The sequence below is a fragment of the Pseudophryne corroboree genome, chromosome 1 (genome assembly GCF_028390025.1).
Source record: "Pseudophryne corroboree isolate aPseCor3 chromosome 1, aPseCor3.hap2, whole genome shotgun sequence".
Classification (NCBI taxonomy): Eukaryota; Metazoa; Chordata; class Amphibia; order Anura; family Myobatrachidae; genus Pseudophryne; species Pseudophryne corroboree.
In genome coordinates, this window is record NC_086444.1 from 633,738,386 (window position 1) to 633,756,081 (window position 17,696).

Genomic DNA, 17,696 nt, shown 5'->3' on the forward strand with positions numbered 1-17,696 from the left:
TTCATGACATTGTTAAAGTCACCCAAGCAGATTACCGGGGTGTCCGGAGAGGAGGCTATGAATGAAGCGGCTTGCTGTAGTACATCGTACGAGAATGGGGGGGGGGGGATATAAACCGCCAGTATGTAGTAGGGTTGGGAACTTAGTCTACATTCAAGGAACACAAATCGACCGTATTTGTCAGTCTTGACCGATACCAGCTCAAATTGGACCGATTTCTTTATCAGGATTGACACACCCCTGGAGGAAGAGGAGTGAGAAGCGTGATAGGCCCAGCCCACCCAGGGTCTTCTAAGTGACAGTAACCTATTCCCCTCCAAGTGAGTCTCGCAGAGACATGCAACATCCGGACCATATTTCCGAAGTGTAGTTAATACTAAGGAACGCTTTATCTTATTATTTAAACCTCGAACATTCCATGTCAGAAATTTCAAATTAGCCATAGATCTGGTAATATTCTATGTAGTAACCTAAAGATACAGTCCAGCGAATATTCCTGGAAATTGTTAGTGAGGGTAATAACAGTGCTATACTACTCAATCCCTGATTCTTAATCGACAGTATCCAATGCATCAGACATACTTCCCACATCAAAATGAATGTACTCCAAAACAAATTTAAGCATGAGAAAAATAACAAACTATAGAAAGAAAAAAACTTGTCTAAGGCACAGCAACAAGCTGTTCGCTGAACACTCCCCCCCTCCCCGTATACCACCCCTAACTTCGGCATACTTAAATCCCAAACTATCGTTTCTATCTCTCAAGGGCTAAATACTAAACAAAACCCTTAACCAAAGTCAAGCGATCAAGAGAAAGAAAAGAAAAGTCCTGAGCCACCAACGCCAAGGGGGGGCTCCCTGGACAATGGGTAGATGCCTCTGGTGGTCCCAACCGATCATTAGACAGTGCAGGGCCTCAATCCGGGGCCATCTGGCGCGCTCCCGGAGCATATCTGTCCAGCCATTGGGCCGCCTCTCTAGGGGAATTGAAGAATTTGGTTTCCCCGTCCGCTACCACCCGGAGTCGGGAGGGGAATAGCATAGAGTAGGAGACGTTCAGGTCTCTGAGGCGCCTCTTGATAGGCATAAACTGGGCTCGATCCTTCTGGACTTCCACGGCAAAATCAGGAAAAGCAGACACGGTAACCCCGTTTCTGGTAAGGGGGCCTTTTGTGCGTCCCAACCGGAGGACCGAGTCACGGTCCTTATAATGCAGAAATTTGGCGATGAAGGTGCGCGGAGGGGCGCCAGGAGGTAGAGGACGAGATGGTATCCGGTGTGCACGCTCCACCGTAAACTGTGCCATGAAGGATTCAGCGCCGTACAGTTCCTTAAGCCATGACTCCAGGAAGACCTCAGGCTGGGAGCCCTCCTCCTTCTCCGGCAGGCCCACAAATCGCACATTATTTCTACGCAGCCGACCCTCCATGTCTAGTAATTTGGATTGAAGGGATGTTACTTGCTGGGTTACCGTGGAAATAGATTGTTTCATAGGACCGCACATATCCTCCAGATTCGAGACACGGGTTTCTGCCTCTCCCACTCTCTCTCGTATGCGCTGGACGTCCTGCCGAAGCAGTGAGAGATCACACTGCACTTTCTCCATCTTATCTGAAAGACGCTGTTCCGATCCAGCTATTGCCTCCAGCACTTGTTGAAGAGATGGAGCTGCGGGTGTGTTAGGGGATTCAGCAGCTGTTGCAGATGGGGAGTAGGAGTGGGACGGAGATGCCCCCTGCGAGGCCCGTTGGTTTAGTGGGTTAGGTTGTCTGGCAAATTTCTCCAGCTTCGCCGCAGCCGTGCGCTGGCCGTCCCGAACCATGACGGACAATAGGTAGTAACAGACACTCCGGTATAATCTCAGGTCAAAAGCGTAGAAGGAGACTTCAGCAATGAGTGAATTTTAGGGTTGTAATAAGCAGAAACACATCCGCAGCTGGTCTCCAAAGTAGTAGGCAAATGTAAAAGAAAGTACTGGCAGCGTCCCAGAATATAGGTGAGAGCAGGAGCGATGCAGTTATTTAGTATGTAAAATAAGACAGCAACTGAAGTCAAAGTGTAATTTGATCCCAGGAGGTAAAAGTCACTCACCAGTTACATATCAGTCAGCCTTTAAGCGAGAGTGTTCCCTCTATGACTGGAAGCAGCAGTCCAGAGCAGTGGGGCCGGGAATCTCCAAAATTGAGGCCGGGGATCCGGAGGAGGTATAGGCCGCAAATCCGGAAGTATGTCTCCTCGGCCGTACAGACCCCGGGGAGAGCGGGGAAATCGCCTGCCGGTGCCCTGCAGCGTAGGGAAGAAAAGCAGGGTATTCAGGCACACCAAAGGGGCCAGGATATTACAGGAGGATGTTTAATCCAGGGAGCTCCCGGGATCTGCTTCCTACTCCTGTGCTGCCGTGGCCACGCCCCCCTTCTCACGCTTTTTTAATAATATTTATGGCGGGGGATTAGGCACATATACAGTTTATAACTGTATTATGTGCATTTTGCCAAAAAGGTATACATATTGCAGCCCAGGGCGCCCCCCCCCAGCGCCCTGCACCCACCAGCGCCCTGCACCCACCAGTGACCGGAGCGTGTGGTGTGGGAGCAATGGCGCACAGCTGCAGTGCTGTGCGCTACCTTATTGAAGACCGGAGTCTTCAGCCGCCGATTTTCTCCTGGTTCTTCCGTCTTCTGGCTCTGCAAGGGGGACGGCAGCGCGGCTCCGGGAACGGACGATCGAGGTCGGGCCCTGTGTTCGATCCCTCTGGAGCTAATGGTGTCCAGTAGCCTTAGAAGCACAAGCTAGCTGCAAGCAGGTAGGTTTGCTTCTCTCCCCTCAATCCCTCGTAGCAGTGAGTCTTTTGCCAGCAGATCTCACTGAAAATAAAAAACCTAACAAATACTTTCTTTCTAGCAAGCTCAGGAGAGCCCACTAGGTGCATCCAGCTCAGGCTGGGCACAGATTCTAACTGAGGTCTGGAGGAGGGGCATAGAGGGAGGAGCCAGTGCACACCAGATATAGTACCTAATCTTTCTTTTACGAGTGCCTAGTCTCCTGCGGAGCCCGTCTATTCCCCATGGTCCTTACGGAGTACCCAGCATCCACTAGGACGTCAGAGAAATTGCTATGTCAGTTTTTCACACCCAATGTATTTTCACCTCTAATTGGATAACTCCCATAATGCAATTCAGGCAGCTTCAGCGGTGATGCTTCTGCACTCACCAGCGACCAATCAACTTTCCACATACTGCTACAGTACCAGGAAGAAAGGATAGCACACGCCATACACAGCTGTGTGAAGGCGAGTGACATCACGCATGAAAGCAGGAAGGAGCTTCAGACAGTAACTGCTTTAAATGGCTGTCCATCCCTTGTCACTCCCCAGTCTCCTTCCTTAGTGCTGCCTGTGTCTGGCCAGGTGCAGGGTCAGTTCTTCTCAATCTTTTCAGTAATTATATCTGGTGAGTGCAGTGCTGATCAGCGGTAACTGCATTAGTCCCATTTGTTGACTTTGTCGGACGTCCAGCCAGAGTTTGTGCTCCAGTTGATCCACCTTTGCAATGCGGGAGGGTGGGGGTAGTCCTTTCATGCCACCCTCAGCAGGTGGCTCCCCCAGGCACACACCTAGTGGGAAATCCGCTACTGCGTTTTTTTCCGTGAACGTACTGTAAATAAATGTGGAGGTGAACACATGTACGCGTCCGCATGCCCATATATATATACACACACTGTTTTCACTATTTGCGTGCATTTCGGCCAGTCCTATAACTTGGTGCAAGAGATCTGTCTGAAATATCCTATATTTCGAAAGATTTCAAACATTTTGATAGTTTATAGTAAATGGTTAATACACCCAATTTAGTTCACATTAATAAAGGCTACGTTTTAACTTTATATATGGACGTCTCCAATATAAATATTCAATTGGCCGCAATGTAAACCCACGTCTAGCAGATTTCTGCTCGCACCCGCCTCAGGTGCAATCAGAAATATGTAGTATACCGCGACTATAGGGATCTATTTAATAAGCCTTTGATGGAGGTAAAGTGGATGGATATAAGGTACCAGCCAATCAGCTCCTAACTGCTATGTTACAGGCTGGGTTTGAAAAATGACAGGAGCTAGTTGGCTGGTACTTTATCTCCGTCCACTTTATTGCCATCCAAGGCTTAGTAAATAGACCCCTAAGCATTAATCATGGTAAACTGCATCTCTTGGCTAAAGTGCCAGGCATGAAGCAGTCAACAGAATAGCTCCAAGAACTCATCACAGAAGCTACACCCCCTCACTTCTAATTCAATTACCCAATTTATCACTGGAGACATTTCAACTTAGTTGCTCTAGTAAACCATTTAAACTCCTCTTATCTCTTTTGGTCTTTGGTGTCCAATTGCTGGGTGGCAAATAGTGAGAAAACATTTTGCGGCCCAGCAAGTAATTTTCTTAATATGGCACTCAGGGCCGGTTCGAGCCCTCTCTGCGCCCCGGGCAGGAAATGGGGTCGTGGCTTAATACAGGGGGTGTGGTCAGTTACGCCCCCTGTACAGTATTAGCGCCGCTGAAATGCTGAGCGGTGCGCGATGATGTCATTGCACACCGCACAGCAAAAGGTCCTCTCCACGAAGGGAAACTTGCGTCTAGATTCTCTTCGTGCAGAGGACCTTTCCCATAACCCCCTGGGTCCATGTCACAATCTATTTGGATTAGAAAAGTGTGGCGAGCGAAGCAAGACACCGAGCCCGTGAGGGTCCAATGCTGCATAGAAAAAAAAAAAATACCCCAAACGAACGGAAAACGAAGAAAACATTTAGGAGCTGTAAGGGCGGAAGTTGTCTCCTGCCCACTCGTTTTGTCCTGTCCAGGTCTTTTGCACGAAGGCAACATAGACGCAACCGTAGTTCAATGGGGTTGCGTTAAAAATTTTTGCCTGTCGTGATCCCAGCGGTCAGGATACTGACGCCGTATTCTTGACAGCCAACAATGCCAGTCGGAATCCCAGCGCACAAGGACTATTCCCACTCGTGGGTGTCCAGGACAACAACAGAGTGGAAATGTTCAATGTACATACCTGACAACACTCATATGGTAATTTAACTTATAGACAGCAAAAACTATACATTATGACTAGTCACAAAGCTACTAAGGACACTAGCCACATACACGGGTGGTACACCTGTTGCCTGTGTGCTATATGTAGTGTATTGTACAGCGCAATACATCCGTGTAAGCACTCTGGCATAAGCTATGTGTAGGCATACACAATCAAGCACAGATCTCCACAAGACAATGTACTGCCCCATCCGGGCACTGAGCTAGTGAGATGTTATGTGTGTACACCCCACAACGCAGACTATCCGCCGCTCTGCGCACTGTGGGTCACCACATTAGTTACACACACAGTCTATGCTGTACTATTTACACTGCGGGGCTGGCCCTGGGCCGAGCAGCCTATGGTACCTGCGGACTTCCAGCTCTCCATCTTGCGCTCTCTCCTCGGTAGCCGCCCCTCCCTTCGCAGCCTTTCACCAGCACCGGCTGAGCCTTTTCCGGAGCAAGGCATGCCGGGAAGAGTAGTCTTTACTAGGAGGGCACCGATATCGATGGTGTGCACACGCGCATAAGAAATACACAATTAATGCAGGCATAATGTAGATTCAGAAGTTGGAGCAGGTAGCGTCTAGTTTATCTAGACACAACCTTGAGCTCAGCTTGTCAAATCAGCGAGGCCGGCGGCGGGACAGCCAGGCCCATCCAGGCACACACATACTGGGGGGAATTCAATTGTTTGTTGAAAAGTCGGTTGAGTATCTGTTTTTTCCTATCTATTAGATAGGAAAAAAACAGACACCCAACTGACTTTTCAAACAATTGAATACCGCCCAGTGAGTGTTCTGTGTGTAAGCCAGGTGCCACGTATGGCAGCTGGGCTGGCTGACAGCCTTCTGGCCCTGCACAGCAACTAGTCTGCAGTACTCACTGCAATCTTTAAAAAATTAAACCAAAAATATCTGACCCACAGCAACCATTAATAGTGGGAAATTACCTGTGTCCATGGTAAAACTAGTTGGCATCGGGTGGCAACCATCAATGGTTTGTAAAATTGTCTGTGCATTGCTGCATTTTCTTATTCCGCTGTGGTGTGATGAGAGGGGATTAGACACGCCATTATTATCCCGTATGATCTTTACACACTGTGGGGTAAATGTATGTATAGTCGTTATTGGGGAGAAGCTGTATTCGCGCACATTATGTCACGATACTGCTTCTCCCCATATATTAGTGCGGCAGTGTGGGTACAGGTAGCAGGCCGATATGAGGTGGTCAATGTATGAACAGTCAGCATCGCAGACCGTTCTGACACCTGCAGCTGTTGATTTCGACAGCTGCAGGTGGCGAAGCCCATACACCACAGCAGGCACAGAACTGTCCCTGGCTGTGGTGGGCGCCGGCTCCGGGCTGTGCAGGGGATCTCACGTGAGTAGCGTCTTCTCCGCGCATGTGCAGAGAAGACGGCCAGGCAGGGAGACGCAGCACATCAGCACTAAGCTGATGCACAGTGTGCTCAGGGGGGGCATCGCCGGGGGGGGAGTCAAGATGTTTATACATCTTGTCGATGTCCCTCCCTGCATCGCCTTGGTAATGAGGAGAAGCCAGAAGTGTTATAGCGGCACGATGCGTGCCACTATAATACATTTACCCCTGTGTCCTGGTCTGTGACTACAGTAACCGCCATGTTGTTTCCTTTCCTTATTGCTGGTGAAACCTGTAGAACGCTGCACTAATTATTGCTGCACAATTTATATTTGTAAAATTTGCTGGTTTCAACGCATCACTTTATTATGTTATTACAGACTCTCCATCATACCTCCTCCCACCAGGTGCAAAATTCTCTGCAGTGCCCCTGCACTTCCCACACCAGGCTGAAGTTAGCTTCTTATCCAGAACTTGTTATATTAAAACAAATGAATTTGGATCCCTAAGTTAACATTGTATAAACAAAAAAAGCGTATTGCTTACACAAATTTCAGTTGTGTTTTGCCTGGCCCAACAAGGTTTTAGGAATGGAATAGGGTGGCCAGTGGCGGAACTAATGAATGGCGGGCCCGCAGGGCCGTCTTTTTGTATGGGCTCAATGGGCTCTTGCCCAAGGGCCCCAGGAGTATAAGGGCCCTAGGCTGATAGCTGAGGGTCCCCTCTTTCCAGGGGTACCAGATTTTTGAAAATCGGCCCTGGGGAACCGGAGATAACCGACTTGAAAGCAGTGGTCCCCATCCAAGCCTGTTAATTGCTCTTCCCAGCCAGATATCTCAGGTTCTGTCTGACTTAGAGTTTTTCTGAGGGTATGATCCTAAAGCTGTGACTCTTCCCTTTTGGTCGACACTGGCAGCTTGTCTCTACTGTGCCCAGGACCAGAGATATCAGCCTTCCAGCAGCTGGTCCCTGCTCCAGCTCCACATGCCTAATATGCAGTTTTATATTTTCATTGGTGAATTGCTCTGGCTCCTGAACTCTGATCTCCAAGTCCCCAGAACCTTCTGAAAGATGGGACTCTCTAGGTTTTTATCCCATTCAAAGCTAAGAAGTACATTTTCAGGAACTTGAGATATCTGCAGTCAAGCAAGCTGCCCTCCCACCGGAAATTGATAAATATTAATGCCACTCCACTATCCACCCCTCCCCTACGTATTAAACTCTCCTACCACCCTGGAAGTCATGTACTAGGGCTTCTTCATTCAGCTCAATGCCCCTTCTACAGTTTAGCCCCATCTGTACAGTAAAGGAGTAATTAGCAGAAATTACTGCTCCAGGTCCTACATGCTGAGTGGAAGATAGAACACCCCCTACCACCCGCGGGACATCAAAGCTGGCACTGATAGCACCCCCCACCCCTACCATTGGAGGATGGGTAGGGGGCCCAGTGCATTGCTGTGCCCAGGGGCCTACACTGCTGTTAAGACGGCCCTGGCGGGCCCTTGCTTTTTGCCCTCCTCCTCCGCCCCACCCCAAGTTTGCAATATGCCACACGGCAGTCTGTGACAAGGAGAGACAGTGCGATACGGGAAGGAGGATAAGGCGACAGGGACAGACAGAGGGTGACGGAGTTAGGCAGAAGATGTTTTTGCCGACACTTGCACTTGCGTACGACATAGCTATAACGTGACACGGCATCTGCATTCTATGGGCATTTCAGGTGGAGACTGGGAGGTGACCTGAATGATAGCATGGGACTGTCATGGACGTGTTTCAACATGCGGCTACAATCTCTTTCACAGCACCGCAACCACAGTGGCCATATTATGAGAATGTAACAAGGCAGCCTCTGTGTCAGACAGGGCCTGCTTGTGGATTTGATGTTCTGGCTCATGGTGCATCGATGGTGGAGTGATTGGATCCACCAGTGCAGTTGAGCGTTGCACAACAGTGGGTGTCGCAGGGTTTGCTCAGTCAATCGTCACATGGAAGTACACATGAGGAGTGCTCCAGCGGTTATTTGCATATTTCTGATACGTCCTAGAGGATGCTGGGGATGCTTCAAGAACCATGGGGTATAGACGGGATCCGCAGGAGACATGGGCACACTATAAGACTTTGAATGGGTGTGAACTGGCTCCTCCCTCTATGCCTCTCCTCCAGACTCCAGTTAGATTCTGTGCCCAGTGAGACTGGATGCACACTGAGGAGCTCTCCAGAGTTTCTCACAAAAAGACTTTATTTAGGTTTGTTATTTTCAGGGAGACCTGCTGGCTACAGGCTCCTTGCATCGTGGGAGTGAGGGGAGAGAAGCAGACCTACTTCTTAAGAGTTCAAGGGATCTGCTTCTTAGGCTACTGGACACCATTAGCTCCAGAGGGTTCGATCACTACAGTACGCCTAGCTGCTTGTTCCCGAAGCCGCGCCGTCAACCCCCTCACAAAGCCGGAAGATAGAAGCCGGGTGAGTATGAGAAGATCAGAAGACTTCAGTGACGGCAGAAGAGGTACCGCGCAGCGCGCCATGCTCCCACACATACCACAGCACGGCAGGGTGCAGGGCGGGCGCCCTGGGCAGCATAAGACCTCAAATTCAGACTGGCATGTGTTATAACAGTGCCCCGGGCACTGGTTAAGGTACCCCCGCCAGTATAAACATAGATTTAAGCGGGACTGAAGCGCGCCTTGTAGTGGGCGGGGCTTCGCCCACACGGCTCTGACCGGCGCCATTTTCTCTCCTCAGAAGTTGCAGAGACGCTGGCCCTGTCCTCCGCACTGCTGTACAAGTAACAGGGTGAAAAAGGGGGGGGGGGGCACAACTAATGTGGTGCTGATTTGTTTATATATATAAAGCGCTAACAGGTCTGGGCAGTCATTTTACTGGCCTCAGTACCGGGATAGGCGCTGGGTGTGAGCTGGCAGAACTCTCTCTGTGTCCCTCTTGCAGGCTTTATTGTGGATCTGTCTCCCATAGCCCCAGTGTGGTTGTGGGTGTCGGTACGTGTGTGTCTACATGTCTGAGGCTGAATGCTCTTCCCAGGAGGAGGCTGGAGTGGGGACAGAAAATACTGTGAGAGTGACCGTGTCGGCACCGCCGACAGATGATTGGGTGAATATGTTGAGTGTTTTAAATGCAAACGTGACTAAGTTGACTAAGAGATTTGATAAATCTGAGTCTAAGAACCAAACATGGATGAAATCCATGGAAGATGCTTTGTCATAGACCCAGACCCCTTCGGGGTCACAGAAACGTGCATTTGCCCAGATAGTAGATACAGATACCGACACTGACTCTGATTCCAGTGTCGACTATAGTGATGCCAGATTACATCCAAAACTGGCTAAGAGTATTCAGTACAAGATTGTGGCAATAAAAGACGTATTACATATCACTGAGGACCTTGCTGTTCCTGATACTAGGGTCTGTATGTTTAAAGGAAAGAAACCTGAGGTAACGTTTCCTCCTTCTCATGAACTGAACGCTCTTTTTGAAAAGGCTTGGGAAAATCCTGGCAAGAAGATACAGGTTCCCAAAAGAATTCCAGTGACACTAAAATCCATTTATGTCACTACAGGGTCGCTACTCAGGCCTGCCGTTGCTGCGGCATGGGTGAGTAGCGCTATTGAAAGGTGGGCAGATAACTTGTCATCTGAGGTAGATTTCCTAGACAGGTATAGTGTGCTTTTGACTCTGGGTCACATCAGGGACGCTGCAGCATATTTAAAAGAAGCTGTAAGGGATATTGTTAGGGTCTCCTGCTCTGTGCTGCCACGTCGTCATGGCAACCGGGAGACAAGTGCTAGCGGAGTAACCTGAGCGTAGCTGATACTCCGGTTCGGGTCTTTTGCTGTGCAGTGGTTACAGGCTCTGTGCACGGCAGGGGATCCGGTGCTGGTTTTTGTGCTCACAGTCTGTGAGGTCTGAGTGGGGCGTGGACAGCACCTGCTATATAAACCCTCTTCTCAGGTTAGGCAGATGCTGCTGAATCTTTGTTGGTTAGTCAGTTCCTGAAAGCTAGCTAGTACTGTGTAAACTTTGTATTTGTTTGTTGCTTACTGCAAATAGGCCTTGGGATTTGGTATTACACTCTGCCAATCCAGACCTAGCAGTAAGACTGGAGTCAGTCGTTTAACCTGCTGGGGTTCTTTTGCTACTCTGTGAACCTAGCAGGTTTGCGGCTGAATTCTCAGACTTGCCTGCCAAAATCCTTTCTCACTGTGCAAGGTGTTCAGGTGTCAGTTTAGTGGCAGTAAGCTGAACCAGTGCACTGCAAGTGAGGACTAGGATTGTGGAGACTCTCCTTGTGTCTATTATTCCATCTCTGACCAAGGAGTTTACTGCCACACCCGTTGGTAACCCTTTAGGGTTTTGCTGTTGCCCTTAGCAACAGCATTTCGGGTTCTCTACGTATTAAATCACAACATCTCGCTTCTTTCCATCTGAGCATTCCTAATACTAGGGAGACACCCAGTTTCTTAGCCTTTGGGCTTCTCTGTTCACTTTGTGTTTATTTTGTTACCCTATCACCTTCTATGTATGTAATGTCATATTCCCCAGTCTGTCTGTGAGTTCATTTGTTTTGCATCCCTCTCCGTTCAGACACCAGTACATTCCTGCTGGCACTGGTGTGCATAACAGATATTGGCCTTTTAGGTTCAAGGGCCAATGCCATGGCGGTCTCAGCAAGGAGAGCGTTGTGGATACATCAATGGAATGCTGATGCTGACTCTAAGAAGGCGATGGAGTCTCTTCCGTTTAACGGTAGGGTCATGTTTGGCGACGGCCTCATTGACCTGGTGTCTACGGCTACCGCGGGTAAGTCTTCATTTTTACCTTATGTCCCTTCACAGCAGAAGAAATCGCCTCACTATCAGATGCAGTCCTTTCGGCCCAATAAATTCAAAAAAGGACGTGGGTCCTCCTTCCTTGCTGCGAGGGGGAGAGGACGGGGAAAAAGGTCACAGGCTGTGGCAAGTTCCCAGGAGCAGAAGTCCTCTCCGGCTTCTACCAAATCCACTGCATGACGCTGGGGCTCCTCTTCGGGAGTCCGCTCCAGTGGGGGCACGCCTCAAACTCTTCAGTCAGGTCTTGGTGCACTGGGACCTGGATCCTTGGATAGTAAACATAGTAACCCAAGGGTACAAGTTAGAGTTTCAAGACGTGCCCCCTCACCGATTTTTCAAATCGGCCTTGCCAGCTTCTCTTCCAGAAAGGGAGATAGTAAGCGCTGCGATACTAAAGTTGTGTCAAAATCAAGTGATTGTCACGGTACCCCCGTCTCAACAGGGGGAAGGTTTTTATTCGAGCCTGTTCATGGTCCCGAAGCCGGATGGCTTAGTCAGACCGATTGTAAACCTAAAATCCCTCAATTTCTTTCTGAAAAAATTCAAGTTCAAGATGGAGTCTCTACGAGCAGTGATCTCCAGTCTGGAGGAGGGGAATTTTATGGTGTCGGTCGACATAAAAGATGCCTACTTACATGTCCCCATATATCCTCCACATCAGGCTTACCTGAGATTTGCTGTGCAGGGTTGTCATTTCCAATTTCAGACGTTGCCGTTTGGTCTGTCCACGGCTCCGAGGATTTTCACCAAAGTAATGGCGGAAATGATGGTTCTTCTGCGCAAGCAGGGAAGCACCATTATCCCGTACTTGGACGATCTCCTCATAAAGGCGAGATCCAAAGAGCAATTGTTGAAGAATGTTGCTCTTTCACTGACGATTCTGCAGCAACACGGTTGGCTCCTAAATTTGCCAAAATCACAGTTGGATACAACGACACGGCTGTCGTTCCTGGGTATGATTCTGGATACAGAATTGCAGAGAGTTTTTCTTCCAGTGGAAAAAGCTCTGGAAATACAGAATATGGTAAAACAGATTCTGAAACCGGCAAAGGTGTCTGTTCTTCACTGCACTCGGTTGCTGGGGAAGATGGTGGAGTCCTACGAGGCCATTCCGTATGGCAGGTTCCATGCCAGGGTGTTTCAGTGGAACCTGCTGGACCAGTGGTCCGGATCTCACGTGGACATGCATCGGAAAATAATTCTTTCTCGCAGGACCAGAATTTCCCCTCTGTGGTGGCTGCACAGTTCTCACCTTCTGGAGGGACGCAGGTTCGGGATTCAGGATTGGATCCTGGTGACCACGGATGCAAGCCTCCGAGGCTGGGGAGCAGTCACTCAGGGAAGAAACTTTCAGGGAAAGTGGTCAAGCCAGGAAGCTTGTCTACACATAAACATTCTGGAATTAAGAGCCATCCACAACGGCATACTGCAAGCAGAACATCTTCTTCGAGGTCTGCCGGTCTTGATTCAGTCAGACAACGTGACAGCGGTGGCGTACATAAACCGCCAAGGCAGAACAAAGAGCAGAGCGGCGATGGCAGAGGCCACGAAGATTCTTCGCTGGGCGGAAAGACATGCCAGCGCTCTGGCAGCGGTCTTCATTCGAGGAGTGGACAACTGGGAAGCAGACTTCCTCAGCAGACACGATCTCCATCCAGGAGAGTGGGGTCTTCATCAAGAGGTCTTTGCAGAAGTGACAAGTCGTTGGGGAGTACCTCAAGTGGACATGATGGCGTCCCGCCTCAACAAGAAACTTCAGAGATATTGTTCCAGGTCAAGGGACCCTCAGGCGATAGCGGTGGACGCCCTAGTGACAATGTGGGTGTTTCAGTTGGTCTATGTGTTCCCTCCACTTCCACTCATTCCAAAGGTGATAAAAAGTATAAGAAGAACAAGGGTTCAGGCAATCCTCATTGTTCCAGATTGGCCAAAAAGGGCCTGGTATCCAGATCTTCAGGAGTTGCTCATAGAAGATCCCTGGCCTCTTCCTCTTCGGGAGGACCTGTTACAACAGGGGCCGTGCGTGTTTCAGGACTTACCGCGGCTGCGTTTGACGGCGTGGCGGTTGAACGCCAAATCCTAGCCCGAAAGGGTATTCTTCAGGCTAGAAAAGAAGTAACGGCAAAGCATTACCACCGTATTTGGAGAAAATATGTGTCTTGGTGTGAATCCAAGAAGGCTCCTATGGAAGAATTTCACCTGGGGCGTTTGCTCCATTTCCTACAAGCAGGTGTGGATGCGGGCCTAAAGTTAGGCTCTATTAAAGTACAGATTTCGGCCTTGTCAATCTTTTTTCAAAAAGAATTGGCCTCCCTTACAGAAGTTCAGACCTTCGTAAACGGCGTGCTGCACATCCAACCTCCCTTTGTGCTCCCAGTGGCACCATGGGACCTTAATGTGGTGTTGCAATTCTTGCAATCACATTGGTTTGAACCTTTGCGCAAGGTTGAGTTAAAATTCCTTACTTGGAAGGTGGTCATGTTGTTGGCCTTGGCGTCTGCAAGGCGAGTGTCTGAGTTGGTGGCTTTGTCTCACAAAAGCCCCTATTTGATTTTCCATGCTGATAGAGTGGAGTTGAGAACTCGTCAGCAATTTCTGCCAAAAGTGGTTTCATCATTTCATGTTAACCAGCCAATTGTGGTGCCAGTGGCTACTGACGCCTTGGCGGAGTCAAAGTCTCTCAATGTGGTCAGAGCTTTGAAGATCTATGTCACCAGAACGGTGCAGATTAGGAAAACAGAGGCTCTGTTTGTCCTGTGGGCTCCCAACAAGATTGGGGCTCCTGCTTCTAAGCAGACTATTGCGCGCTGGATTTGTAATACGATTCAGCAGGCTCATTCTACGGCAGGATTGCCTTTACCGAAATCGGTGAAAGCCCATTCTACCATAAAGGTGGGCTCATCCTGGGCGGCTGCCCGGGGAGTCTCGGCGTTACAACTTTGCCGATCTGCTACTTGGTCGGGTTCAAACACCTTTGCAAAGTTTTACAAGTTTGATACCCTCGCTGAGGAGGACCTCTTGTTTGGTACATCGGTGCTGCAGAGTCATCCGCACTCTCCCGCTCGTTCTAGAGCTTTGGTATAAACCCCATGGTTCTTGAAGCATCCCCAGCATCCTCTAGGACGTATGAGAAAATAGAATTTTAATATCTACCGGTAAATCCTTTTCTCTTAGTCAGTAGAAGATGCTGGGCGCCCGTCCCAGTGCGGGCTGTATCTGCAGTTTGGTTATAGTTACGCTCATGTTGCGTTGAGTTCAGTCAATCTGTGACTGTTGTTGGTCATGCCGTTGCATGCGTTGTTGTTGAATGCCATGTTGTATGGCGTGTTAGTGGTGTGAGCTGGTATGTATCTCACCTTAGTTTAAAATAATTAAATAAATCCTTTTCCTCTAAATGTCCGTCTCCCTGGGCACAGTTCCTATAACTGGAGTCTGGAGGAGGGGTATAGAGGGAGGAGCCAGTTCACACCCATTCAAAGTCTTATAGTGTGGCATAGAGGGAGGAGCCAGTTCACACCCATTCAAAGTCTTATCTCCTGCGGATCCCGTCTATACCCCATGGTTCTTGAAGCATCCCCAGCATCCTCTACGGACTAAGAGAAAAGGATTTACCGGTAGGTATTAAAATCCTATTTTTTGCACTTGATAATCCGTGAGAAATGGCAGCTGAGCAGGATTTGCCTGCACCTCTCTGCACCAGGCCCCGTGACTGGAACCTTCACTCATACCCCTTTTCCACTAGCTCAAAAAACACGGGTAAATGCACGAGGGTGCGCATTTACCTGTGTTTTTTGCTAGTGGAAACGGCTCCCTCTGCAAAAACCCGGATCAAGTGATCCGGGAATCTTACCCAAGTAGCTTACCTGGTTGAACACGAGTTCAACTCGGTAAGTTGTGCAGTGTAAATGGAAGCTGTGTTGATGCGACACGGCTCCCGTTCACAGTGTATGGAAGGGCACCGCTGGGAGATCATATGATCTCCCAGCGTCGCCCTTGCCGCGTCACCAGCAGCGTCACCAACCCGGCAATATGCCGGGTTGGTGAGTGCAGTGGGAAAGGGGGCTCTGATGCGGGTCGCAGCTGAGTAGCACCCGTGTCAGGCTCCCAGCTGCGACCCGCATCACTAGTGGAAAAGGGGTATTAGACTACACCCAAACCCCCATTTCAGGTGAAGCCACAGCACTGCTAACATCTGACACTATTCTGTGGAAGTCTGCACTGATAATAGACATAGAAGTGTACCTGGGTAAGATGCAGCTATATTATACCTTCCTGTTCCAGAACCATCTCCAACATATAATAGCATCCTACACCACCTGAAGGCTACAAGAAGAAATTATGGCCCTCATTCCGAGTTGTTCGCTCGCAAGGCGAATGTAGCAGAGTTACACACGCTAAGCCGCCGCCTACTGGGAGTGAATCTTAGCTTCTTAAAATTGCGACCGACGTACGCGCAATATTGCGATTACAAACGAGTTAACAGTTTCTGAGTAGCTTCAGACTTACTCTGCCTGTGCGATCAGTTCAGTGCTTTTCGTTCCTGGCTGACGTCATAAACACACCCAGCGTTCGCCCAGGCACTCCCACCGTTTCTCCGGCCACTCCTGCGTTTTTTCCGGAAACGGTAGCGTTTCCAGCCACACGCCCCTAAAACGCCGTGCATCCGCCCAGTAAAACCCATTTCCTGTCAATCACAATGCGAACGTCGGAGCGATGAAAATGCCGTGAGTAAACTTACTTTCATCATAGTAAAGTTACTTGGCGCAGTCGCAGTGCGAACATTGCGCATGCGCACTAAGAGAATTCTCACTGCGATGCGATGAAAAACTCCGAGCGAACAACTCGGAATGAGGGCCTATATGTAAGGTGAAGTCATTTTAAAAAGGTTTATTTTCTCACATCCTTATAATGTGTGGAAGAAGTGGGGTGCATAAAGTGTGTGGCCAGATGTAACATATACAGTTAATTAACACAGTAAGTCAAGATATACTGTATAGTGCTGTACATTGACAAATGTGAGTATCTTTGAATTGCTACATACAGTAATAGAGGGGTCTATGTGTGATACGTTAGCGTACCTGGAGTTTCCGGTCTGTCCTGTTGCGGCTGTTCTGGTCGACCTGTTCCCGAGTGCGGCTCCTCCTGGATCTGCGTAGAACACCTGTATAGGATTTGGGCAGAAGGACGGGGATACCCCAGTATGGACAACACCCCCAAAGTGTGTAAGGATTACTACGGTAGGATACAATAACGCAGATTTATTGTAAAAAAAAAAACAAGAATGGGTACTACCCTGGTTAAGTGACTTGGATTCGCAGGTGGGTAAACTCAGTACAATCCACTAAGGCACATTATCTCATATTACATTAGTGATTTAATGAACACTTTTCAACATCAACTTGAACACTTTTCTTACATCAATGGACACGTTATCATATTAGAAATAACTAATGCAAGAGGTCATATTTGAGATACGAATGTAAGAGAATTTCAACATTAAATGAATGGGCCACCGGGTGGCGCTATGAACTCCTATCAGAGTCTCTGACGCTATATAATGTCCTGAAGGTCCAGGTGTGAGTCCACGTAAGGCTCGTAGTAACTCCAAAGGAATATAGGGGTTAGGGATGATACGGGGTTAAATGTTTAGTGACCAGGCATCAGTGGTAACGGGGAGGGTTGCACAATGGATTGGTTGGTGCCGCATATCCGGGTCTTGGTGTGATTTCCAGGGGGTGAGTGGACAGGGCTGTCTCTAGATCCTGACTAATACAGGGGGGGGGGGCTCAACATGGGGAGCAGGTACCTGGTTCTGTTCGGGGTCCAGATGTGGTTCTCCCTTCCTCTTGGGTGCTCAGGCGCACGGCGCTCCCCAGATCGCAGTCGGCTCCTGCCGCGGCTGCAGCAGCACTTATCCCCTTCTCCTGCGCTGTCTGGCGGCTTGCTCTCCCCTGCCCGCGGCTGTCCTCCACGGCTGGCTGGCGGCTCCCTCTCCGTCAGCGGTAGCGCTGACTATAGCGGCTGCTCTCCCCTGCCCGCGGCTCTCCTCCACGGCTGGCTGGTGGCTCTCTCTCTCTGTCAGCGGTAGCGCTGACTCCAGCGGCTGCTCTCCCTCTTCCACACGGCCGCTGTCATGGTGGTGCGCAGCGTCCGGTCCTCCCGCAAGTGGCTCTCTCTTTCTACCGGCTGGCGGAGGTCAGCAGCGTGTCACACACCGACCATCCTCTCTCCCCTCGGCGCCAACCCCTCCTCCTCCTTCAGCCCGATCCGAGCCAGCCAATCCCCAGGGTCTGTCTTCCCGCTCCGTAGGACCCATTCTCCCTGGCACTGGGTCCTAGTGTCCTCCATGCGGCTGTGGTTGCCTAGCAACCAGACAGTACATTAACCCCTGC

The 17,696-nt window shown here is 49.6% G+C and overlaps 1 protein-coding gene across 1 annotated transcript in view; it reads right to left on the reverse strand.

The window, feature by feature from the left end:
• SUGP1 (SURP and G-patch domain containing 1) overlaps nt 1–5,616 on the reverse strand; it is a 170,901-nt gene extending 165,285 nt beyond the window's left edge. Inside the window, exon 1 of the mRNA XM_063914565.1 lies at nt 5,447–5,616. Coding sequence (XP_063770635.1) covers nt 5,447–5,549 — 103 coding nt within the window. The 5' untranslated portion in view covers nt 5,550–5,616. The remainder of the gene's footprint in view (nt 1–5,446) is intronic.
• Between the last annotated feature and the right edge of the window lie 12,080 nt (nt 5,617–17,696).